The sequence below is a fragment of the Cyprinodon tularosa genome, unplaced genomic scaffold (genome assembly GCF_016077235.1).
Source record: "Cyprinodon tularosa strain WSP-4 unplaced genomic scaffold, ASM1607723v1 ctg206, whole genome shotgun sequence".
Lineage (NCBI taxonomy): Eukaryota > Metazoa > Chordata > Actinopteri > Cyprinodontiformes > Cyprinodontidae > Cyprinodon > Cyprinodon tularosa.
Genome location: NW_024038764.1, coordinates 1,356,432 through 1,383,170, shown reverse-complemented (window position 1 = coordinate 1,383,170; position 26,739 = coordinate 1,356,432). Strand labels below are relative to the sequence as shown.

The window sequence follows — 26,739 nt, the reverse complement described above, 5'->3', positions numbered from 1 at the left end:
TGGACAAAAGTTGCATTTTTGGGTGAAATTTATTTGATAAAATCCAACACCAAGAACAGACATGTCATCTTGAAAGGCTTGAAAGAATTTAAAATAAAAATAGAATTGAAGCAACAACAGGGTGAATAATTGTGCTAACGTTACATGACACATAAACTAGTGTGCCTTTTTTTGGCCCCAATACAGATACCTGATACCTGGCTGTGCAGTATCGGCCAATACCCTACTGATACCATCTGTTTGAAATTGATGTGTGTGTGTGTGTATACGTATATGAAGAACTGCATACTACTTGGATGTAAAATAATTGGCATCATGGCTTTGTCAAGCTGCTGCCTACCTTTGTGGAGCAGGAAAAAGACTAATACAAAGTGAATCCAGTAGAACTTTTAATAGCCTACCTGGAATGGGTGACAATAGTTGAATAAACTTTTGGCTCTCAAAATGGTATCGGTGCCTTATTTGTTGGTACTCGCTGATACCGATACCACCATTTTGGTGCTGGATCGGGGCCCCGTCCGATACTGGTATCGGTATCGGTGCAACACTAACTTAAGAGTTATTCAGATAACTATAGCATAAATAACTTGCTAACAAGTTTATCAAACCATCCGTATCACTCCAAACTACTAAATCCAATGAAATCCTCATCCTGTGTGTTACTTTTAAACAACTCCGCTAACTCCAAACTTTCTCTCTGCGACTCAATTACCATTTTCAGCTGGATATTTTTATACTTGCAGCTTGTAATTTGTAGAATATGATTTTTTTTTTTTTTGAATTATCTATACAGGCCTAGAGCGCCCTGTTAGTGTAAAAAAACATGTGAAATGATATAATAATGTGTTAATAATTTCACACATATGTCGCACCATAGTATGAGTCGCACCCCCCGGTCAAATTATGAAAAGAAAACTAAAACTTATAATCCGGAAAATAAGGTATATGATAATAGCAAATAATAAAAAGCATTTTGTCATTTTCTTTACGCTTCATAATTATGCACTAATCAATAACATAACATTATAGCAAAATTCGTATTCATCTTGGGGTTGTAAGAAGTCAAATGAAAAGATTAAGCAGTGTCTCAACATTTTTATGAGATATTACATAAAGGAAAGCAGGCTATATGATGGATTTGGTTTAAGCTTTATTTCTGTCTTTCAGTTACATAAATGTGGATAAGAAGCTGCAGCGGCTGGAAAGGCACTCGTTTTACAACCTGAGGAAAATCACCCACATGTAAGTAGCTAAAGGAAAAGGGAAGTCCTCCTTTTTGATCCGTATTGATGAAACTGTTTAATTTGCTCTGTGGAGAAAAAAAGAAGGATTAATTCCAGAGATTGCATGTGGTTAATGAAAAACTGTAGCTGACGCATTAGGAGTCTGTTCCTCCCTTTTACTCAAATTGCTCCTTCCCATCAAGGAGGCACAGATTGGTTTTTACAAATTTATGGAGCTTAAAAAACTTTGGTAGGGTTTAATGTCTGTCAGGTAAAAAAAAAAAAAACTCAATGTTTTTAATGAAATGCTATCCCTGCTTTTACTAATAGCATGTTAGGAAAGAGAATGTAAACAGCAGCTAGTATCTGGTGTCTTTGTAATCGATTTATGGCTCCATTTTCTTTCTGAATCAATCATTTTCCAGTTTGACTCCCTGTTACAAGCAAGACCATTTCATAAAATGGTCTTTGTCAATAGGGAGTGCAACTATGAGTGCGCCCACAGAAATGAATATGGGATTACCTGAATCCCCATTTGCCTGATGCTTTCAGCTTAATTACCCTTGTCCCTCTTTTAAAGCTACTAAATTCCAGAGCTCAACATCACAGAAAGAAGCAGTCATTTAAACAGCCAGCTGAGGGCTATATCTGTGTTCTCAGGGTGTGTTTTGGATCTTCGGGGCCTATTTGCCACTGATTGGTACAAAGTCGTGCCATACCTCAGATGATGGCACCTCTCTCAGGTTTCTCTCAGCCAGACAAAAATGAATGTTCTACTTCCTGCTGGCTGCTAAAGGCAGACAGCAGCTGTGGATCAAGGACTGGAGCTGGGGAGGAGAACTTGGAGGTTTTGGCATTTTTTAACATGCTGTTATCTATCTTAATTTTATGAGTTACTGACTTTAGAATAATGTAAAAGTTGATTATTTTCCTTGTGTGCATCTCAGCTTAAAAAAAAAAACAAATTACAGTACGATGAAAAACACACACAATAAAAAATTCTGTTTGTCGTGAATGAATTATATTTAATCGACACTATTAGAATATTATTATGCACACAATTTTTATTATATTGGCAAAGCCAACAAGAGTATTGGTTAAAAACTCCTGTAGCAGTTGCAGCTTAGCTGCATACCTCTTACCTAACAACATGCTTATGCAATAAATCTCCTTTAAAGTATCACCAGCTTTCTTTTCAGGGTTGGTAGGATTCTATAACATTAGTTGTTAAAAGATAGTCTGGCTCTGAACTTTTGATGTGAACTCAGGTTTAGAGGTGCAACAACCTATCTAATCACAACTGTTATTGCAATTGCAGTCAGGATATGTGCTGATTGTTTGGATGTTTGTTTGGGAGGTTTGAGCCATTTTTTAGAAAACATGCATTTAGATATTCACACATTGATATGTTTAGGCAATTGGATTTACTTTTACTGTTTTTATACTTACATAAACTTAGACTAGTTCTGGTTCCAGTAGCTTATATAGTTAGCAGAGTTAAAGCCATTACAACAGAAAATATGAAAATAGTGTATATAGTTCAAAAAAGCAATAAAAAAGTTGTAAGGTCTTGGAATATGCTTTCTTTAGATATAAAAATATCTGCACAATAGAGAGCTAAGGGAAGAATACACAGTAGTTGACTACATCTGCAGATTCTGGCTAACAGCTAATAAACCGACACATGCATAACTTGAAATTAGGAGAGATATTTTAAAGCAGCTCTTTACATCTTAGATCTTCTGAGTTCCCTGGATTTCCCTTGTTCCCAACACTGGTCATTCCAAAGACTGTTCTTAGATATATCTATTATACTGGCTAAAAAACAAAAAATATACATGCAGCAGTCAGCTATGATCACCAACATGATGGCAATTAGCTTTGTCCGTGTCAAGTTAAAAGATGTTCTGGAAGCTTCAGAATCCAAGGTGGGTTTTTTTTTCTGTGTTTAGATTTATTTTTCCCATTTGTTTAACAAAAAGCATTTCAGTGGGCCAATGTACAAAGATTCACCGGGTAGAAGATTGCCACCTATTCCAAGGTGCACAGGAATCGGTCTATAAGGAATGCACGCCGAAGTGACTCTAAGAGGAGATTGCTGCCAAGCTGTGGTTTGGGTTGGTTTTGAATTTGATCTAGAAACCCAGTGGAAAATTGCACCCCAATATTTACACTTGACACTGAATGACATCATACAGAAGAATGAGGGGTTAGTGTGGTTTAGTTTAGGGCTATGGAGTTTAAGCATGATTTTTAGTTTGATGTAACCCAGGTCTCCACTGATACTTTTAAAGCCAATTCCCCTTGCACCGAATTCTCTCCCTGAGAATGAGAACATTATCCTGAAACTGCTCACAAATGTTGAAATTAAATGTTTGTTATATTGAGCAATCACTTTAGGAGAAGAATGAAAGGACAACGGTCATTCTTTGGCTTCAAGATGACATAAACCTTCCTTGCTCTGTTATTCTTATTTTCTATTCAGTTATCATTGGTAAATTTCAATAAAATGGCTAACTCTTAGGAGCAAAGGCTTTGTATTATGCAGAAGGTCTCCAATAATGTAAATCAGCATATTTGTCTATTGCCAGATTCCCTTTCATAAGTAGGTAAATACATTTTCGCACCCTTGGCATAGGGCCAAAATCACATTTACGCCTGGCACACTGCCCACTAAAACCTTTGTGGAGCAAACGTGCTTCAACTTATTCAGTTCAAATTTGCTAGAGTTATAGTCAAGATGTCAGAGGGTTCATCCAGAGTTTCCAATGGGGTTCCCTGGTGTTTTGCGGTGTTTATTTTTGGAAAATAAATTGGCAATGCTAAATATTGTTCATATTTTCTTTGTTTAATCACCTATAAATGAGAAATAAATAAGATACGGTGACTCTTAAAATAGTTGTTCCACCTGAAAAATATTCCTTAATACCTTTCTGTCATACAAATACAAACAACTGTATTTCCAATTTACAGTTTAGGAGCTGTGCTCGCTTTAATTCACATGTGTAATTTCAGGCGGAATTTGCTCCTAAGACCCTCAGGGCTTAGAAAAAGCAACAGAGGCTTCATTTTCGGCCCATAATTTTCAGCAGGAATAGTTAGAAATCAGATAGACTGATGTCTAAACAATTGGTATTGTCACCGGCCTTAAAAAAAATCTGTATCGAACGCTTCATAAAATAAATGATTTTTTTCTAAAAGCTTCATAGAAGAAATAAAGGTGTTTACTGTGACTGACAAGGGAAAAAATGCTAATTAAATCCTAATTAGCCCGTTTCCAGTGGGGTCTATCTACAAGTTTTTCCTCCCTTGGATGTTAGCACGATGCACCTCCCTTTGTATGCTGCCAATTCTTAGGACCTAAAAACCTAAATGAGAAACAGGATTCTTTTAATCACTTTTGCAATTAGTTTACTTCAGAAAGTATGTGCATAACCATCATCTGTAACCTGTTTTGTTTTTCAGAGAGATACGAAACACAAAAATGTTGTCATATGTCGATCCAGAAGCTTTTAAGCATCTCCCAAGCCTTAAGTACCTGTGAGTATTCTTAGAATGTACTTCTTTGCCTTAATAGCATCTAGTGAAAGATATATATATTTTTTCAAGTATTATCAGTGTTTAAGGTGGTTGAAAGGAGATTAGTTCATACCAGAGAGCTGATAGTCATCTTAAAGCAACTTTTCTATCTAAAGTGTTTGGGCATTTAAAGCAGACATTGTTTTGTTGATTTTTATTCTCCCTTATTATTTTAAATTTAGTTTAAATTTTTTTTCACTTAATCATTGCAGAGAACAGTTTTTGAACCAAGTTAGATTTACACATGAAGTGCTTTAAAGAAGCAATAATTTGATTTAACTTTCTATTCATTGATGTATATTTGAATGCATATATACCCTTCCTGCGATGCTCTTTAAATAGAAGATATGCATAATTCTGCAAAGTTATTGTTAATGGCACAAAACTGTGCAAAGAATTTTACATAAACAAAAAGCATGTTGTGCGACTAAAATAATTATCTCCTTAAAGCACAGTAACAGCTGGACAGTGTGCAGTTTAAACTCAACACAGTCTCTATTCAAATATTTAGTCTGTGTGACTTTTTTTGTAGTTTATGATGTTGATGATGACTTGTCAAACAGTTACTGATTATTTATATATACTTAACAGAACCACATTTTAAACCATATTACAAGATGCCTTTCAAATTTATTTAGTTAGTTTTTTTTGTCACCTGTGGTGTTTCTTATTGTAGAAATGTAATTCAAAGAAATTTTATTTTAAGGACATGGGTAGTTTTTTTAAACACTATTTCTAAGGCTGCAACTAACGATTACTTGCAAATCGATTATTTACTGTTGATTATTTTTTCGATAAATAATCGGATAGCCAAAAGTTTTTTTTAAAGACGATCAAACATTTCCACTTGCGGAGTTCTGGATAGAGCATATTGACAGACAGAAAATACTTTTTTTTATCTTAAATGCAAAATGTTTATATATTTTTTTACAATTTAATATAATTACTTATCTAAATTGGTCGCTCATTTAGCTACAAGGGATTTTTTTGAGTCTCCATATTTAGTAAACAATTTAAGGATTAATAATTACTAATTATTTCAAATTATTATTTCAAAAATCGATTAATTAGGATTAATCTGAGTCAGACGCCATTAAGAGTCAGAAGCCATAATTAAGTAAGAAAGAAAAAGCTTGTTCCTCCAAACATGTTAGAGAGAGACATTTATCTCTGATGGAACATTTTCAAAAGGACATTTGTCATTTATTTCTTGAACGGATTACATGATGAATGATATAATTGATGAATGATTATAAATGATGAAACACTTTGATGAAAAAAACAATGCATTACCTTGTTCCCTAATGGCGACCAGTGGTACATTCTTAAAAAGTGACATTTCAGGATTTAAAGAGATGTTTTATCAAAAGTTATAAGGCATCAACAGAATCACTAACTGAATTTCCTAAGTAAAAAAGGAAGTGATTCACCACTGAATCTTCTTTTTCCTAGAATACATAAAAAAGACCCAGGTTAGTATTGTGAACCCAGCAAAAACAGTCTAAATGTTGATAAATGTGCTAGGGCCTAAACTGCAAAAAAGACCAAAAAAAAGACTAAAACTTTGATTTTCCCTCAGTCCCCTCTGAGACTACCTGTTAGCTTTATTTTACAGGACCAACTAATTTGAATTTATATTATGTGAGGCCTTTAACTTAACAACTTTATAGCTGCAATTAAGATAAGATCCAATTATACAACTTACCTAAAAGGGTGTACAGGCAGCTTTACGTTTAGAGAAGTCCCAGTGCTTTAAGTTGACATGTCCCAAGATGCTCCTTAAAACCAAAATGAGGTTACTATTGATAATAATTAGTTAGGCAGTGTTCAATTTTCAAATTCTTACAGATTATTAAACAGAAATCTGAAACTGACTATGATTCATTTAATACTATTACATTTAGTGGGGTTTTCTTATTTTTTTGTACATCTAATTTAGTTTATATATTTAATGATTAAGTAATGTGCTTCTTATTATCAAAAAATGTTTTTTAACATACGTGTTTCTCATTCTTTAATTAGGGGGATTCTGAACACTGGCCTGACTTTCTTCCCTGCTTTACACAACATCCACTCAAATGACTTGAACTTCATTTTGTAAGTTTTGTACTACGGCTATTAGCAGCTATTCATTTATGCAGTATTAGTCTATTATCAAACACAGTGGAACTAATAGGCCTGTTAAGATGATGTTTAGGCCTAATGTGGAATCCTGATTCTAACATATTTGCTGATAATCTCAATAACACACCGTTATTTTGAAATAACATGAAAATGATTCAATAGCATTCCCTGTGTATATTTTAAATTCACCACAATCATACTTTTTATTATTGATTCAGTTCAATATATTTTAAACTTGAATTTGTTAAATTGTTTTGAACAGTAGAATCATTGTTTTGGTGGACTTAGGTCACCTTCCCAAACTTTACAGTGTACAGTCCTAGAACTTTATGTTTGTTTACCAGATACTTTCTCAGATTTATCAGAAAACTTCCTGGAACAAAGATGTTTCTTTAACTTTTTGGTTGCTTTCCAACGCTGGACTCTTCCAGAACTTTCTTGAAACCACTGATTATCAAAGTGTCAAAAGAGGTGGACATCCTCTCTTGTTTTTAATACCTTTTACCTCCTAATTAAACAAATAGGACCATGCACCGTTTTTTTTTTTTTAACAATATTAACTCAAACTATTCAACAACCTTAACTATATCTAAAGGAGCTGCCTAACAAAATGCACTTCTTTCCTCAGCATTCTTAATTGCCTGCTATCCATGAACCTGATACTTTTTGCCAAAGTTGCCAGCTGTAATTGCAGTAGCATAAATCCGATTGTAGCATTTAAATTATATCAATAATAGTCTTTAAACACATTTTCCCAGCTTACTGTCTTATTATCTTATTTTAAATTTACAAAAACAGAATCTCTGTTATTAAATCAGAATGTTATAATTTCACACAGAAACAGTTTTCCTTTAAACAACTGAATAGATTCTTAAAACATTAGATCCAACATCATATAGATTTTATCATTTCTTTTTCATTAAATGTTTTTTTAAAGGGGTTGTTTGTTAATTTGATATTTTTCTGTAAATTGCATGCAGATATATATTATAGAACGGCTTTACTAATAGGATTTTTCAGGAGTTCTTATTTCAGTGAGCAACAGGTACCAGAAAAGGAAGTATTAGTATAAAGAAAAAGTATTTGTGGCCTTCTTTAGCAAAGGAATGAAAAGCCTTGATTTTATTATTTTGTAAATGTGTTTAAGCTTAAAAGCTTAAAAGTTAACAGAAAAAAAGATTGTGTTTAAGTTTTGAATGGAAGTGCTGAAACACCACTTAATGAATACATTCTCTGTCATAAATAATCTCAAATTTGCACTCATATTTTTTGCTTCTCTACTTTAATATTTAATAAACTGCTATCTCTTCTTTATTGCCTAAATCTAATTTTCATACCCAGATCATCAGCTCCCACCTATTCTTTGCCTCTTTGCAACAAAAGAGGTTGATATTGACAGCATAACTCAATTTCCTTTCCTTTCTCTGTATCTCCTTTGCAGGGAAATTGTTAATCATCCCTACATTACCGAGATCCCGGCCAACTCTTTCCAGGGCATCACAAGCGATTTTCTGACTGTGTGAGCTACTAACACCAACTACATATCCTAACATGTACATTTAACAAATGTGTAGAAAAAGCATAGATTTAAACATAACAATACTACATAGACAGGATAGATTATTCAGCAGCGTTGCTTTTTAATTCCTAAATACAAGCTAATAAAATAAATAAAGCAGTTAATTCATGTTTATTGTGACCTCATTTCAAAAACAAGTTCTCACTTTGACACTAAAATCACAAACAAATACTTAGACGTTCACTTATGTACGACTGTGTGTGTGCAGAAGTGAGCTAAATGTTTGGTTTAAAAGCCTCAAAATGACACACACAGTAATTAAGACAGGTTTACTGGAATTTAAGTTGATCCCTCTGAGCTCTGTTGGTAAAATTATTTGCATTCAGGAAAATGTATTACAGCAATTTTAATGTTTTATTAATATATAGCTTGTTTTTTCCAGATTGCTGTATGGAAATGGATTCAGAGAGATACAACGTCACGCCTTTAATGGGACAAAGCTAAATCAAATGTAAGTGTTTATAGCAGTATCTAAAGATTGTTAAACACTGTTTCTCATTTGTTTATCATCAGTTCCTGTAGGATAAGATATAAAAGGGTTTATATTTCTGAAATATGCTTATTTAACTTATTTAAAGAGCAATATTAAAAAGCCATGATGATTTCAAGTTCACCAAACAACTACCAAAACCATCAGATCTTTAATTTATGCCTTGATAGAAGGATTGATATTACTTAAACTTAAGTTTATTCATTCAAGCATGGAAATTAACAATTAAAAACCATTTTTGACAGAGGATTGTACGTTGTCATATTTTTAGATGATGCGCCACTAGTGTCCATCTAGCTGGAAACGATTTCCAGTGGAAGTCTTGCAATGAGTGGACATTTTTAAATTCAACAGGGAACCAATAAAGGATAGTTAAATTAGGTGAAATGTCATCTTTTTGTTAAAAGGTCATTTTGGAAAAGCAAAAGCTTTTAACTGAATGTTGTGAAAATCCTAATAATAAAGAATTACAACAATCAAATTGGAAAGGTATAATGGACGATATTTGGCTTCTAGTTATTGAAGAATGATCTAATCTATTATTTTCTCCTTATGCAAATCTTTGTGAAGTGCTTGTTTGCTCTATTGCAGATGCAAACTTTCATTGTTCATGTAAGCTAAGCTTGGGTCAGCTATTAATTGCCCTCACCATATAATTTCTAAATGGCTGAGAATCATAAGAAGGAATCTAAGAAGAATAGGAGAAGAAGAAGAAGACCTGAAGCTATCTTCAGACATACTACATTACATGTACCGTATTTTCACGACTATAAGGTGCATATAAACGTCTTTTTTTCCCTCAAAATGTGGTGCGCCCCATGTGTGTTGTTACTGCGGACGTTGTTGATACCACCATGAGAACCTTAAAGGGGGGAGTGTGGGCGTGGATTGTGTATAAAAGAACAGGTACAGTATGTGCTTTATGCAGAACTCATCATCTCCTCATTGAGGAGATGATGAAAGAGTGGCTGAGGCAGGTGTATGTAGGGAGACCAGGTGGTTTTTTTCCACGTTTAACCATCTCACAGCCGATGTGAAAAACATGGTGAAACAAATGAACGCTGTGCTTGCTGTTATTCAACCGCTCGACATGGGTGTGAACTGGCCGCTCAAAGTATTGCTACGTTCACACCGGACACAGCCATAGTAGCAAAATTGCGTCTGCTTCTTCATTTTTGCTGCTTGTACCAGTTAGTTCTGGCGTGCGGCTGAAGCAGCTTTGCTGCTCTTTCTGCGCGGTGCAAAAGTGTAACTGACACGCGTTGGGCGGAGCTACTCTATCTTTTCTTTGCCTTGCAGCTATATTTTCTGTGATCAGTGGGAATAAAGTGGTTTTAATATGTTTTGAAGTGGGAAAATCCACCTGAAAACTTAATCTATGCAGTCAGTTCATCCAGATTACAATCCCACCTTCCAATATTATTTCTGTCGGAGCCGCTCAGACCCCCACATACCAGCGGTGCACTGTCAGTAGGATCCCATTCAACAGCAGCCTCTGGCCGGGTCGCCTCCTCGCGGTTCACCGCGGCAGATGGTAGGTGTTTTTCATCTAAATAATCTAAACTGCAGGCAGCAGGATAATAAAAGCCAACATATTCTGCCGGCAGATTTCTGCATTTTAAGTTAATTTATGCGTCAATAAACTGTTTCAGAGGAGTGATCACAGCGCTCTGTGTCATCAGTGATGTGTCTGTCTCACGGCCAGCTCCCAGGTTTGATTAATACTTTGTAATAAATACATGAATAAAGCACAAACATACTCAGTTTTGCTCCCGCTCTATTTTTAAATATGCAGTAGAGGTATTTAAACGTAGTAGAGGACATGTACCGGTATATAAAACCCGCCTTTTAGTACAGTGCGCCTTATGGTCGTGAAAATACGGTAGGTCACAGTCCTTACTCGATGCTTGCAGGACAAATATAGCCAACTATCATCAGCATAGCGGGGAAAGTATACACGTTTTACTGTTTTATTGTCTGACAATTGTACTTTCTCTCTCACTCTCTCTCTCTCTCTCTCTAAATATATACATACATATATATATATATATATATATATATATACCGTATATATATATATATATATATATATATATATATATATACATACATACATACATACATAGATAGATAGATAGATAGATAGATAGATAGATAGATAGATAGATAGATAGATAGATAGATAGATAGATAGATAGATAGATAGATAGATAGATAGATAGATAGATAGATAGATAGATAGATAGATAGATAGATAGATAGATAGATAGATAGATAGATAGATAGATAGATAGATAGATAGATAGATAGATAGATAGATAGATAGATAGATAGATAGATAGATAGATAGATAGATAGATAGATAGATAGATAGATAGATAGATAGATAGATAGATAGATAGATAGATAGATAGATAGATAGATAGATAGATAGATAGATAGATAGATAGATAGATAGATAGATAGATAGATAGATAGATAGATAGATAGATAGATAGATAGATAGATAGATAGATAGATAGATAGATAGATAGATAGATAGATAGATAGAACCTTGTGGTTCTCCGCAAATAACCCTGGAGTTTGAAAAAAATTATTTTTAACACAAACTGCAATCAGATCAACTAAAAGGAGTTAACCAGCCTAATGCCACTGCCTTAATTCCTGCAGCATGTTTAACCCTTTCCTAGAGAACATTGTAATTGATTGTATCAGCTACAGCATGGAGATCTACAGTAACAGTACAATTACAGACTAGTGTTGTGGGATGCCATTTTTTGGCCCCGATACCGATATCAGATACCTGCCTGTGTGCAGTACAGGGCTGTGCAGTATCAGCCAATACCGATACCCTCTGTTTGAAAATGATGTGTGTTTGAATATATGAAGAACTGCATACTACTTGGATGTAAAATAATTGCCATCATGGCTTTGTCAAGCTGCTGCCTACGTTTGTGAAGCAGGAAAAAGACTAATAAAAAGTGAATCCAGTAGAACTTTATATTGCCTACCTGGAAGGGGTGACAATAGTTGAATAAACTTTTCTGGTTCTCAAAATGTTATCAATGTCCTATTTGTTGGTACTCGCCGATACTGATACCACCATTTTAGTGCTGGATCGGGGCCCCTCCTAATACTGGTACTGGTATCGGTGCAACACTAGTACAGACACAAGTTCATCATCTGAGGCCATTAAAATAACAATACTTAGCCAGTTATGTAAGCTAAAACAGGTTGGGCTCACTTTGGAGAACCTTCATATCTGTTTTAAAAATCTAAAGAGTAACAGGGATGATTGTTATTACAGTGTGGGTTGTCCATGAGCCCATCTGAGCTGTTTGTTGTTTTTTGACTAATTAAAAGCTATATTAACTTATGGTTGGCTGGATTTTTTTTCCTTTTTTGTATGAATGAGAGTGTAAGTGTCTTTTTATTTTCTTCTCAGTAGAAAAGCCTCATTGTTGATTAATTTCAACACATAAAATGGGACAGTTTTTGCCCCACATCAGCATTTGTCCTCTTCAGTTTAAGTATTATGATTTTTTTTGGTAAATGTAATAACTTTTATGTGCTAAGGTCAGTTAGCATTGCTGATACAGTTCATATATCCAGATGATTAGTTAATCCAAGCAAAAGGGCAAATTAAATGCTTCCCTGGGCCCATGGATCATCAGGTGCCTCTCATAAATGCTTGAGTTTTAACTCTAGAAATTATTTATTTCTATTTATTTTGAATGAGAAGACAAATGAATTTAATATAAATTCCAGCACTGATTAAAACTGAACGTGACTTTATCACAGCGACTGTCCTCCTGTTTATCACTAACTTTGTTCCCCTTTTCTGTCTGAACTGAAAGATTACATTTTATTTGTCTATTCAAAGTGTAATCAGGATCAAATCTATACATCTCTTAACAAGTATCCTTTGTTTGTACCTTTCAAAATGAGAAAAAAGTCAGTTTGTAGTCCAGGGCTCCCTGAAACATAACCAGATCATTATTGTTGAACACAGACTTCCTTGCAGTATAATTCATGTTAACTTAAAGCAAAGAAAAGCAACCTGAAACAAGAAGGATTCTCACTTTATCTGTAATTAGTTGGATGTTGTGCTTCTGTCTCACCACCCTCAGCGCCCGGAGAAAGCAGCACAGAATAATTGCTTTCTGTAGGTGTTTTATTGTAACTTTGTTACTGAAAGGAGAAAAGTAATTACTTAGATTACACCATTAAAGGAACAATATGACCTTACAATCTTTGTTTCTAACACAGTTATCATGTAATGCTGTTACTTTACACACTGAACCTGACAAATATTAAGTATTTTCTTTACACTGGTGGTATTTAAAAATAATTAGTAGGAAAACTCTCTTTATTTTCTATTAAAGCTGATTTTCTCTTACATTAAACACTCAGGAATAGCACACAAACAATCATACATGTAAAGGGGAAGATGTTGGAATCAATTACGAAATGCAGAATTAAACACATGATGCAGTAATTCCCTGTCAGGCATCACTCCTGAAGCTGCCTACACGTTTATTCCAACTTTCTGATTTGGGGTTTCAGTTCAATTAGGGACCTTGCATCTTCTCCAGGATAACATTTAATACCATTTTGCTTGGATTAAGCCACCTCTGACATCTGGGATGTGTGTGTCCTTCTCCAAAAATCATGCTATGAAAGCAAAGTGATCAAAGCTGGTTCTCTTTGGGTCTCATATATACTCAGAAATACCAGAGTCCGGCTCTTGATTAGTTAGCTGGATTTCTGGGTGTGAGTGAAAAAAAAAAAATCAAACATGGATAACAGGAAGAGGAGTGAAAGAGATCTTCTCTAATGTACCCTGTGATCTCCACTCCTATATTTGTAGAAATCAGTGATATGTTTGTATAGCCTGTTTTACCTCCTTTAAGGTTTCTCTAGGTTTTGATTTTTGTCTCACTTTGTTGATTCAGATTTAATTTATTGAAAACAAAGAATGCAATAAGAAAAAGTCCAAAATGGAAAATGTATTCCCCTTTAGTTCAATAAAAAAATTTTTAAACCATAGTTGTTTGTTCAACCTCACAGCATCTTGACCTGATTTCTATCAAATCTGTAGAAAATGTGAATAAACTTAAACACAACCTAATCTGAAAACATTTAGTGGATTAAAATATCTAATAAAAGCAACACATTAAAGGCATGATCCAGAGAAAGGACATCAAATGTAATTTTATATTCGGCGACTGCATCCAGTCTTTAAAAAGGCAGCTGTATGAATGAATGTTTTAATTATTTAATTTTATGATTTTAGTTACATAAAGCATAATACTTTGTCATAAAATTATCTTTTATTTCCGGTTTGAAAACATATGCAACAACTCATTATAGGCTGCTTATAACCTGTGTAACCAGTGCACTACAGTAGTACTTATAACCACTACACGTGTATGTACAGTATAAACACTTAAAATATGATTGATTATTGGAAAAACAGTGGTATTAAACCTAAATAAGGTGATTCTGCTTGACTTCAGTTAATTTGGGTCTTTATTTTATGACATCATATGCCTTTTTAGACCTTTAGGGGGATCAGGTTTGTCCTACAGTCTTAAATATGACACAATATCTAGAGAAAAACGTGAAAGTAGTGATTCTTATTGTGAAAGGGTATCCTACAAAAATAATTTCAAAAGAACATCAAGAAGAAATTCAGATAATAAAGCAAACAAAAAAAACCTCATCTAAGTTGATGTCTGCGTGTGTGGTTTAAAAAAAAGAAAAAGGTGTCCATGAGGGAGTTTTAAGGGCAAAAAAAAAAAACTGCTGACAGAAAGGATTTCCACAACTCTGAGGACAATATTTTGGGAGCTTTTTACTTTTTTGATATCTCAAATGCATCTGGAGATCTGGGAGGCTTCTTGCTGTCTGCTGACATTCAAATAATGGAGGTCTATGGCGCCCGAGACAGAAAGGTCCATAAAAGTCCACAAAAAACATGTCAATATTCCTCCATACTGCTCGTCCAATGTATTCCAAGTTTCCTGAGTGGGTAGCATCCAGAATTTACTCGAAACGAAGTAATTTAGAATGTTTTTAGAGCATAAACAGTAGTGTATAGGATTTCCTGAAAGCGCGCACCTGCGCGTTCACGACGCTACGGAAGCCGGCAGACCAAACCAGCGCATTCAGCTCGGCAAAGAACTCATGCTCTTCCTCAACACTGAAGTCCTCAGACATTTTTCTTTCGTTGTTTCTTTCTTTGCACAGGTAAACGGCACATTTCTTCTTCTACGCTTGCATTATCGGCAGAGCAGACGCTGAATGCGCACTTTAATCTGGTTTGGTCTGCCGGCTTCCGTAGCGTCGTGATCGCGCATGTGCGCGCTTTCAGGAAATCCTATACACTACTGTTTATGCTCTAAAAACATTCTAAATTACTTTGTTTCGAGTAAATTCTGGATGCTACCCACTCAGGACACTTGGAATACATTGGACGAGCAGTATGGAGGAATATTGACACGTTTTTTGTGGACTTTTATGGACCTTTCTGTCTCGGGCACCATAGACCTCCATTATTTGAATGTCAGCAGACAGCAAGAAGCCTCCCAGATCTCCAGATGCATTTGAGATATCAAAAAAGTACTCCAGGGTGTTGTTCAGCATGGGGGTGAGTAGAAAATGAAGGCTAATCATGTTTTGGGTGTACTATTCCTTTAAGGCTGCTTTACTGATTACTGCCGGATCCTGATGGATCCTTAAATACTTTGAAGTCTACCTCTGATAGGCTAAACAAAAAGAAAAGTATAAAATAGTATAAAAATATCAGAAAGCATGTCTTTAGCTGCTAATTATTTCCCAACATAAGGGTTGTTGGAAGGTTTGCTATATTTCTTATAATAAAAGCATTTTGTTATATCTGTTTACCTCTTGTCCTGGGACCTGCATGTTTAGGATATGAGGTATTAATAATATTAAATCAAGATGGTTTCCTCATTTTGCAACACATACGGTGTCTTCATGTCTTTCTAAGTCTCCAATTAAACCACTAGTCTGTAACTAGTGAGTCTTACCACATGGGTGTTTGTGTTGGAGTCTGATTTCCTCCGAGAGGCGAACTGATCTCTGCACAGCTTGACCAAGATAAACAGTCCCCTCACTGGTCTATTATTTTTATTAGATTTAAATTATTCTGGGATATGTGTCTGAAGTTGCTCTATGTTTAAGGAGAGCACCTTCATATCTCATATTGTTTAATCTGAATCAACAACATGCAGTAAGTGAGACCTTCTGTCATATTTCACCCATTTAGTGGGAGAAAAGAAAACGGAGGAATGTTCAGTGATGAGGCTTGAGAAAATATTTTGTCATGCAGGTAAGAAAACTGGAGAATGTCTTCTGTCCTAAAAAGTGTGTTATTGTGCTTTTTATTTTTATCCAGTGACCTGCACAGGAATGAGTATTTGACCAAGATGGACAGTCGGGCTTTTGCAGGAGCCATCAGTGGCCCCACACTTCTGTAAGTAAGCTTCAGAAAATCAACTATTTATCAGAATTTGAGCTACCATTACATGTCAGTGGGAAGCAATTTGGGTAGAAAAGAATTAGTCCAGTAAGCTTTTTTATATTAAATACAAAATTTTTTATCACTTATTGACTAAATTATTAATTGATAAATACCTGGTTAGCAGCTAATAATAATAAATTATGTTTTTCGCTACTCTCATGTTTATTTCCATACAAAAATAATGGTTTGGCAGCAGGCAGGTCAGAATTCAACTGAATTAAAAATGTAATCAGGCCAAAATCAGTCTACTAACCAGAGCAGAGCAATATATTAAAATCCTTAAACTATTGATATTTCTTTTTAAGAAATATCAAGATGTTACCATATTGTCATATGGTAACATCATACTGACACCGCCTACTGGTAATGTGTTTTTTTTTCAACATTTTTTTATTATTTACAGCTGTTTGTTAAAAGAAATTCGCCTGTTTGATGTTTTCGGACAAAGCTTTGATTAAGAGGTGCTGATTTTTATAAGAATTTTATAAAAAGAAAAGATAACGAGATTAATACTGTACCGTATGTATATCCACTCAGCTTACAATATATCGCCCAGTCTAAACTAGTGACTACCATTCTATTTGTAAGTTATGTAATTGCCAACAATCATCTCAGTCTAACCTTGACTCAGCAAGAAGAAGATATGGTATAATGCAACAGATAATCTGTTGATACGGTCACACTGGTCTCATCATAACTGCTGCAACCTGGGAGGGAGTTTTTCCTCTCCACCTTCGCTGCATGTGTGCTTAGTGTGAGGGATTGCTGAAGAATCAATGAAAAAATGCAAGCAAAAATCTCATCTAGGAGGAGCATGTCTTAAAAGGCAATAAATATGTTTATATGGATACAGATAATCAAATTGAAGCCCTGATCAAATAAAAAATGAGTCGTGTAAACGTGTCAGACTGAAGGTTATAATGCATTTTGGTCCGACTGCACAAGGATTTCTCATTCTGATTGGGAAAGGTGGTTTCATGTACACACCTGTTCGGATCTTTGGGGTAAAATCTTCTCCTCTGTGCATCTGTGCAACATCAGCACAATGTTTTCCTCTTTATTGACCCTCAAACTACTTGCTCCTGGTCCTCCTTGGTGGAGGAGGTGGCTCTAAATTTAATGTGCGGATAAACATTACGGATAAGTGACAACAAGAATAAATACAGATCTTACATTCATGTTTTTGGACTTAAAAATTCGCTTGAGTTATCTTATCCCATAAACATGTCTTGTTTTTTCCAAGTTCCATCACACTTTTCTATGTACAAGGTAGGCGTTAGTCGTCACAAATATGCCACCAATGGTTAATAAACATGGTTTCAGACAGTCTAAGACATTATTGCCAAAAAACATTGTTAGGAAAAAGAATTAGTCGACCAAAAATAAGTTTTTCTAACCTTTGTGCCTATTTTAAAACTATACTCCTGAGAAAATAACACTTTTTTAATATGTTTGTTTTATAAGCACATATTTTAGAAGTTAAAAATGTAGAAAGAAATTTTTAATCATCTCAAATTAAGCGATTGTGGCAAACCTTTTAAGCTGAGTGAAACAGTAACCAATAGCCCTAGTCTGGTAATTATTCACACTGTTTCAAGTTACTGTGAAAATTCAAAACAAAGTCCTCATTCATGATGTGCAGACTAGATGAGTGATGTCTGCAGGACAGGATCAAGTAAAGACCTTTCTCCCTGCAGCTGTGGTGGTGGGACAGGGGAACCTGACACGCATTGTGTGCAAATGTGGTGAAGAATCTCTGGGACAGCGTTGCTGTTATTTTTGATATTCCTTCCTATCAAAGCGTCTTTGATGACAAATCCTCTCAGCTGTAGCCACCTTTTATCTTATTTAGTAAATATATTTTACTGCAGGTTTTTTACCTCTGTCCCATAGAGGAACATGTCCTTAGTGAGGTCACCTCCATGAGGTCATGAGTTAAACATCTGGAAATGACAAAATCAGACCTACACTAGAATCTGTGCTGCCTCACAGAATGAGCCCCGTGAGAGGAAAGGAGAGCAGAGGACAGAGAAGTGTTTGTGCGGGGGTGGGATGGAGGGGGGATACAAAAGGACAAATTCTTTTCAAATATGGAGCTATGGTTCTTTATTATCAAATTAATGATTAAGAGGGGTTAGGGAATCTAAAGAAAACAAAAGAGAACTCCGCTGGTTGTGGGACTACACAGGATGTTGGTGCAGTTGCCAACCCTGCATGTCCTCTGTCCCACTGAGGTTGGCCTGGCTTTGGCATGATCGCTCAATAAATACCAAATTTAATTACTTAAAGATGATGGACTGAGGAACTCATGGGAGGAAACAGATGGAAAGTATTGTTTAGGCTACCAGTGAGCTTTCTGGACTTATCACACCCCCCATTCTACGTGGTGACGGATCGCTCCAAAGTCACCTTTAGAATCATTTCACGTATTATAATTAAGAAAGATGAAAGATATATAATTTTTTATTAAAAACCCAACTAAATAAATCTTAAACTAAACATTATTTATTTCACCCATCTTTCATTATAAACATCAAGCTCTTTACTTTTATGCAAACCCTCACATCTCACGTCACATACCATGGTCTCTGATTTCCAACCGAACAGCTACATTTTTCTCTCTTCTTACCCTAAAACTTTAGGTTGACTTTTGAATATCTGTTTAGTTGAATATATCAGTCCTGCATCTCTACCTTGATCTGTCCTCAAAAGAAACCAACCTCTTTTAACAGAGATTTTGTCGCAACCTCTGTGTGAGATTAAAGCCTTTTACTGTCTTTTCATGTCGCAGCAAAACAGTCACCACCACTATGCTTCACTGTCTAATACCATGTGCTTTGGTCAGAAAGCAAATGAAATTCCTCCGACTTAAAACTTTAAGCTGTCCATGTTGATATCTGCCATTTTTTGCCATACCTGAACAGGGTTCCCGCGGGTCCTTAAAAAGTCTTAAAAGGCATTGAATTCTTCAAAATAAAACTAAGGCCTTAATTGGTATTAAAATGTCTTATATCAGTCTTTCGTAGGTGTAATTTTTTAAAACATCATAAATAGGATTATTTTTTTTACAATTTATTTTTGTAATCTAAATAAAACATTAAAATAAAAAAATAAAAATGTTATAAAAAAAAATAATGGCTCGCCATTATTGGCTCCATTCCAATAGCGGAACCAATAAAAGCGGGACATTTGGGAGATGCGCCATTAACTTTTTGTCTGGAAAATATGAGCAAGTGTTAATGTAACCAAAATTGGTTATCCAGCCAAGAGTTTTCTCCATGGCTAAAACCAGTACCAGGGAACATACATGAGGCACAGTGGATTTTGTGCAAGAAGTCATTCAAACTCGGAACACTGGGAATTAAGGCAGTGGAGTCGCACATGCGAACCACGAAACACAAAGCGTCAAAATCGAGTTACTGAGAAACAGCCGGTATTTCTCGGTTTTGTTCCACCCTTGTCTCTGCAACGCCTCCACTTATCACCAAATCAAACATACTAAGAAAACGATACAAAGAAAAATAGCTGCAAAAAAGACTTAGCACTGGTTATGTTGTGGCTTTAAAACTGATTAGTTTGGTTCCCTGCTAAAAAAAAGTTTGTGAATTCAGTTAAATAATTGTTAAGATATATATGTCATTTGTGTGTTTTTTAGCTTTCTTCCTGTATGGGAAGCTTTTTAAAATTTGAAACATTAGTGCAGTGGTTTATGTTAAAATAAACCTTTGGTATATATATATATATATCTATATATATCTATCTATCTATCTATATATATATATATATATATATATATATATATATATATATATATATATATATATATATATATGTGTATATATATATAAATATTTTTTTTGTGTTTGTGTGTATGTGTGTGTATGTGCGAGTTATTTCTTTGTACTCTACAAATGAAAGATATTGGGTACTGTATGTAAAAAAAACAAAAAAAAGACAAAAACATGGAACAGATTCTATACTATTTGTAAATTACTATTATGCTTTTCTTCCACAATAAATAAATAAACAATAAAAAAATATATATAAACCTTTGGGTTAAGTTGTCACAAGCAGGTTTTTCTTGTGTTTCTTGTGAATTTGGTCTTAAATTTTAATTTCAAGTGGCATTAAAAAGTCTTAAAAAGTCTTGAATTTAACTTGCCTTATGCTGTTGGAACCCTGCTGAATGTGTTAAATGTGATATATAAGCTGTAAAAGCTGTAAAAAGCTGTAAATGTAGGGACCCTAATGTTTTTTTTTACTGTCCTGAAACCACTTAAATTCCTCAAAACTCTCCTTAATTCTGTTAAGAGCTACAGATAACTGAATTTCTGTGTGTCCTGTTCTTTTTACCGTCATACCAGGCAACTGAAAACAATCCGCTCCTTTTGACGTAAGAAAGCCACCACTGATTGGTTAACTGCAGTCGTGTCATGACCCCAGTCAGACATATAAAATTGAACACAGTGATATGAGTTGTTTTAATTTGTAGGTTGTGCAATACATCACATCTTCTAGTTCAAACCTGGTGAAGCTCTCTGTGTATTATTTTCAGGTGGTATAATCCTTTGCTTTATTTCAGGGATGTCTCCCAAACAGCCATCACATCCCTGCCCACTGTTGGCATGGGCTCCCTGCGGGAGCTGAAGGCACGGGATGCCTGGGCCCTCAAGAAACTGCCACCCATCAAGGCCTTTAAGCATCTCGCCACCGCTGATCTCACCTACCCGAGCCACTGCTGCGGCTTCAAAAACCTAAAAAAGAAACGAGGGTGAGCTTTTATATTTAAGATAAATGATGGAGTGTTTTATGATAAGTGTGTGCATATTGTGAAGGTTGGATGATCCCACACATTGAATGGGGGTTACTGCACTTGTAAAATGTGGATCTTGGCATTGATTAAATCAACTCTCTGATATCTTTACCTATATTCTAGCTGTAATTAGTGTCACTCGCTGATGTTATTGTTTGAAAGAGGTTCATTGCAAAAACAGAACTCCCACCTTCTCATCTGTATTTATGAAGGCTGTAATCACCCACCTTTCATGCAGCCAGGCAAACAGCAAGTTGCAAAAACATGCATCTCCACTGAGGTCAAGAAGAAAGAGCATTATTAAGTAGGGTTGTCATGATACTAAAGTTTTCAACTCGATACCGATACTAAGGAAAATATTCGATACTCGATACCATTTTCGATACCACAAGACTAAAAACAAAGACTCCAAAATTCTACAGAAATATTGTCATTAATAAATAAAATATTATAAATAAATACAATAAACAATAAGAATAATATTTTGAGGTTGTATTCTGTGCACAATATTAAGCAAGCTTGATAAAAAACTTATAAAATTAAAATTAAGTGTTCCTTCCTTGGCTATGCTTTGCACGCATAACAATGACACTAGCCAAACCAGTTAAGAAACAAAAATAATTTGATAAGTTTGATAATAAAAAAAAGTCTGAAACTGAAAAGTGCGGAGAATTATTCAATCACACAGTGTTCTGAAACTGCATTGTCCTCTATTCTGCACTTTAGATGAATGACTGCTTAGGTGCCACTGGTGGTGGCACTGTATCGATACTTTTAAAAACGAGTATTGTATCCGGATACAACGTTTCAGTATCGATACTTTTTTGAGTATCGATACTTTTGACAACCCTATTATTAAGAAGTGGGAAGAAAGAAAGTGCATGTTCATTTAGCCTGCTCAGACTCCACGATGTGAAACCCAGTGCAACCTACTGTATTCAGAGGTCCATCTGCATGTCATTTAATTTCAGCTTGTATTGACGGTCTGGGAATAAAGATACCTTTTTAGTCTCGATTTTAATTGATCTGGGAACTCAGAGAAGACTGTTTCACGGTCTGGGTGCTGCCACAGAGAAACCTATCACCTCTGGACCTTGGCCTGGCTTTAAGGACAGGCAGAAGCTGGTCAGCTGATGGCAGAGAGTTGAGTTTAGGGCTTTAACATCTCACTGAAATAAGATAAGTCTTTAGAATTTAAACACTTAAAAGCAATCAATAAAACCAAGAGAAAAGTAAATCAACCATCATGCCCAGAATTTTCAAAAAAAGGAAAGAAGTAGAAGGATAGTAAAAAAAATAGTAGTAAGTGGGCTTTTTGGCTTTTTAAGAAACAGAGCTCATGGGAAGCAGAATATGTTTAATATGAAGGAGGCAATAATGTTAACTATTTTAGGCCGGGATTCGCAAACTTTTTCATCTCTGACCCACAAAAAAGTACTAAAACGGTCTAATAGCCCAAACTATTGGTTGCAATCCAAAATGTTAAGGGGAAAAAAAGCTATTAATCATCTGTATAATAGTAATACAAAAGGCATTAACAATCTATGTATTCGGGCTTTTCCTTTTTTTTAAGTTATGTTTTAATGCATTTTAACATTTAAATATGCTGCATCATTACCTTTTTTATTTATAAGTTTATTATCGGTAGAGGATCTCTAGACGCCGTACTTCTATTACACCAAGTGTCTCCATGTGGGTGAGAAGCGTAAAATGCTAAGAAGAAATCTTTCCATGGCAGCAGACCTGGAAAGTTTAAGGCAAAAGCACTGCTGATTTCCTCAGATAAATAGTGAAAAGAAGATTTTCAAAAACCTTTAAATGCCAAACTATCAATATCTCATCTAACTAGAACATGGTATGACACAAATGTAATCCTACCTAGACTTGGCTGTCATTTCGAACTAACATGATGGTTCAGGTGATTATTAATCAGAGAAGCAGCCAACAGGCTGATGGTAACTGCAGAGAAGATGCAGACATTTTTAAACTCAGGAAAAGGAAGCTAATTACCTAAGAATTACTGGTTTTCCATGCCATAAAAGATCCACAGATAAAAAAAAAAAAAAAGACTTCTGCAGTTTGCTACATGCCATGTAGAGGATGTGGCAAATGTGAAGGTGTTCGATTCAGACAAGAGCAAAGTTCAACTTCTTGACCTTGAAGCAAAACTCGAAAGCCTGAGTTTCATGCTGCCCTTCTTTTAACTTTGTGTCGGTTGGCCCCCCAAAAAAATTTACAACAAAGTCTTTGAATTGTGGTGTTGTGTCATGACAAAATGTGGGAAAGTTAAAGATTGCTGTGTTATTTAGAAAATCATTTATTGGCTCAGTCTTATGGAATAGCATTTTGTGTTTTCCAGCTTTTTGGAGTACATCATCTGTAACCTAACCGCTTTCTACGACCATTACTACAAGCGCTCTGTTGGGCCCCTGAGCATGCCATCCCTCCAAGGGGACGGAGTCGTAGAGACGGTTCCAGGCCAGGAGCAGAGAAACGAAGGTCACGGAGAACTACAGCAAGATTTGAGGAAAAGCGACTTCTATGGAAGCCTCTCCTACCACGCCTACTTTGAAGGACAGCCAGACGGGGAAGTGGGATTTGGAGAGACCCTCAAGAACCCCCAGGAGGACGACAGCCAAGATTTTGACAGTCGCTACGATTATGTGGTGTGCGAGGAGGGAGGGGAGGTGGCGTGTGCTCCAGTGCCCGATGAGTTTAATCCCTGTGAGGACATAATGGGGTTTAGTTTCCTGCGGGTGTCGGTGTGGTTTGTGAGCTTGCTGGCTGTTTTAGGAAACGTGGTGGTTCTCCTGGTGCTGCTCACCAGCCACTACAAGCTCTCAGTGTCTCGCTTCCTCATGTGCCACCTGGCCTTCGCCGATCTTTGCATGGGGATCTACCTGCTGCTCATCGCCTCTGTAGACCTCCACACCCGATCAGAGTACTTCAACCATGCCATTGACTGGCAGACTGGCCCTGGATGCGGACTTGCTGGGTTCTTCACCGTCTTCGCCAGCGAGCTGTCCGTTTATACCCTGACGGTGATCACCCTGGAGAGGTGGTACGCCATCACCTTTGCAATGAGGCTTGACCGCAAACTCCGCCTACACCATGCGGCAGCTGCAATGGTAGTTGGCTGGATCCTTTGCCTCCTTCTGGCTCTTTTGCCACTGGTTGGAGTGAGCAGTTACCAGAAGGTCAGCATATGTCTCCCAATGGACACCCAGTCCACAGCAGCTCAGGTCTACATCTTGTTGGTGTTGGTGCTAAACATACTAGCCTTCTTTGTCATCTGTGCCTGCTACTTTAAGATCTATTGCACAGTGCACAACCCTCAGTACCACTCTGGGTCCAAGGACACCAACATTGCCAAGCGCATGGCCATCCTCATCTTCACTGACTTCTTGTGCATGGCTCCCATTTCCTTCTATGCCCTGTCAGCCGCGCTAAACCGACCCCTCATCACCGTATCAAACTCCAAGATTTTACTGGTGCTATTTTACCCCCTCAACTCCTGCGCCAATCCATTCCTGTACGCAATCTTCACAAAGGCCTTCAGAGGGGACATATTTATCCTGCTAAGCAAAGTGGGTCTGTGTCAGCAGCAAGCGCAGCTGTTCAGAGGTCAGACCGTCTCGTCAAAGGGCAGCAGCGGGAATTCTCAGGTGCGGAGAGAAAAAGCTCGGAAAGGTGGAAGCATCGGTCACGAAGAGGTACCAATTACCCTAAAGAGTTTCTCCAGACCAACATACCATCGAGGAATTAACCCAAAGACACATCCCGTCGAGAACCAAGGCCCGGACACGTGAGTCGGGCATCAGCTTCCGGAAGTGAGCAGAGAAAGACTCATTTGCAGGAAGCATTGAAATACTTCTGGACTGATCTGTTGAAAGACCCTCTCATTCTAGACCAGACTCTGGTTCCAGTTCTAGTCTTCCGTATTTTTATATACCTTTTCTAGAATCGTTTTTAGAAATATTTACTGCTCAAAAAAAGTGAAAGTAAGCATGATTTTGTATTTTATTTTCTATATATTCAGTATAGGTGAAATATTGTAAATAAATCATTTTATTTTCAACTGATCGAGGCCTTTATCTAAAGGTAGGTATTGTATTCAACTGCCTGCTGGCTCAGTGCTGTTCAGCTGTGTAAACTTTATACCATTTATTTAAAATAAGAAAAACTCCAGTTTCATTTATTATTAAATTCACAACTCTGCAGATAATGAAACAATGCCATGGAGAAATAAGGAAACATTACTTTTTTTCTTTATTTGATATCTGCCTCTTCTGAGAAATAAACAGAGTTCTGCTGGATGTTTGTGTTGTTCAGTTTGATATAAGTATTTGCAGTACATGTTGTCTTATATGGATATATATGGATAATAAAATACTAGTTGAGTTCTGTTCTATATGCTGTAGACTTTGTGGTGGGAGGTCAAATGGGGATGTCAGCCTAGGTAAACAAAGATATCATATCATTAATGACAGTATGTATGTCTTTGTTCCAATGCAAACAGCCTAGCGGAGTCAAAACCTATTCACACCCATGGTATATTTAGGTTTAAAAGAAGTTGTCAACACCTTAATTTTAAGGGGAAGCAAAATACATGTTTTATATATACATTAGAGGGATGGCAAGGAGGCCTTACAAAATTTGAAGTTAGTCACCAAAGATAGTCAAAATACCTGTGAGAACATTCATAGAGCTACTCCACTGTTTTAAAAGGGGTTTCATAGTTATAACCCCCCCCCCCCCCCCATAGGTTTGAAGTTTTTAATAAAATGGTAATACATTTTTCAAACTGAATATGTTTTCAGAAACACAATTCTTTTCGTTTTTCCAGAATTTATCATGCTTTTACATTGTTTTCTAATCTTTTTAGAGGAGCCAGTTACATTTCCTATATTTAAAAAATAATGTTGATCTAGACTTGCTGGGTTTATATATAATTATGAGTTAACTATTCCTCACACTTTAGAACCATTGTTTATGATTGAAATAATAAGAAAATAATAATAATACAAATTCATACACTTACTTAAGAATACTCATGTAGAAGTAAATGTATGCATATACTAACACCAGTAGTTTAAGGAGCAGGAATCAATAATTCATTATTTTAGAAATAATTAAAAATGATTGATGTGAAGAACTCAAGTTACATCTTTAAAGTGAATAAGGTGTGATGTCACACACCATCTATTGATGTTGTTCTCTAGTTTGTTGTTTGTTGAACAGCGTTCGCCGTCAGATCGGCATATGATTAGTTCTATCTAGAGTCACAATTTAAACCACATCCAATGATTTCTATGGTTTTAAATATGACAGTAAAATCTAACCAAATTTAAATTCCCACAAACACATTTTTTACTACTAAAG

General features: G+C 35.9%; 1 protein-coding gene across 2 annotated transcripts in view; it reads left to right on the top strand.

Moving 5' to 3' along the window:
* tshr (thyroid stimulating hormone receptor) overlaps positions 1-25,768 on the top strand; it is a 34,240-nt gene extending 8,472 nt beyond the window's left edge. The window contains exons 3-10 of one of the 2 annotated variants that reach the window (XM_038285061.1): positions 1,168-1,242; positions 4,689-4,763; positions 6,825-6,899; positions 8,368-8,445; positions 8,888-8,956; positions 16,419-16,496; positions 21,127-21,315; positions 23,717-25,768. In XM_038285061.1, the coding sequence (XP_038140989.1) occupies positions 1,168-1,242; positions 4,689-4,763; positions 6,825-6,899; positions 8,368-8,445; positions 8,888-8,956; positions 16,419-16,496; positions 21,127-21,315; positions 23,717-25,166 (2,089 nt within the window). In that variant the 3' untranslated portion in view covers positions 25,167-25,768. The remainder of the gene's footprint in view (positions 1-1,167; positions 1,243-4,688; positions 4,764-6,824; positions 6,900-8,367; positions 8,446-8,887; positions 8,957-16,418; positions 16,497-21,126; positions 21,316-23,716) is intronic. The other variant, XM_038285062.1, reaches the window with a different exon arrangement.
* The last annotated feature ends 971 nt before the right edge of the window (positions 25,769-26,739 follow it).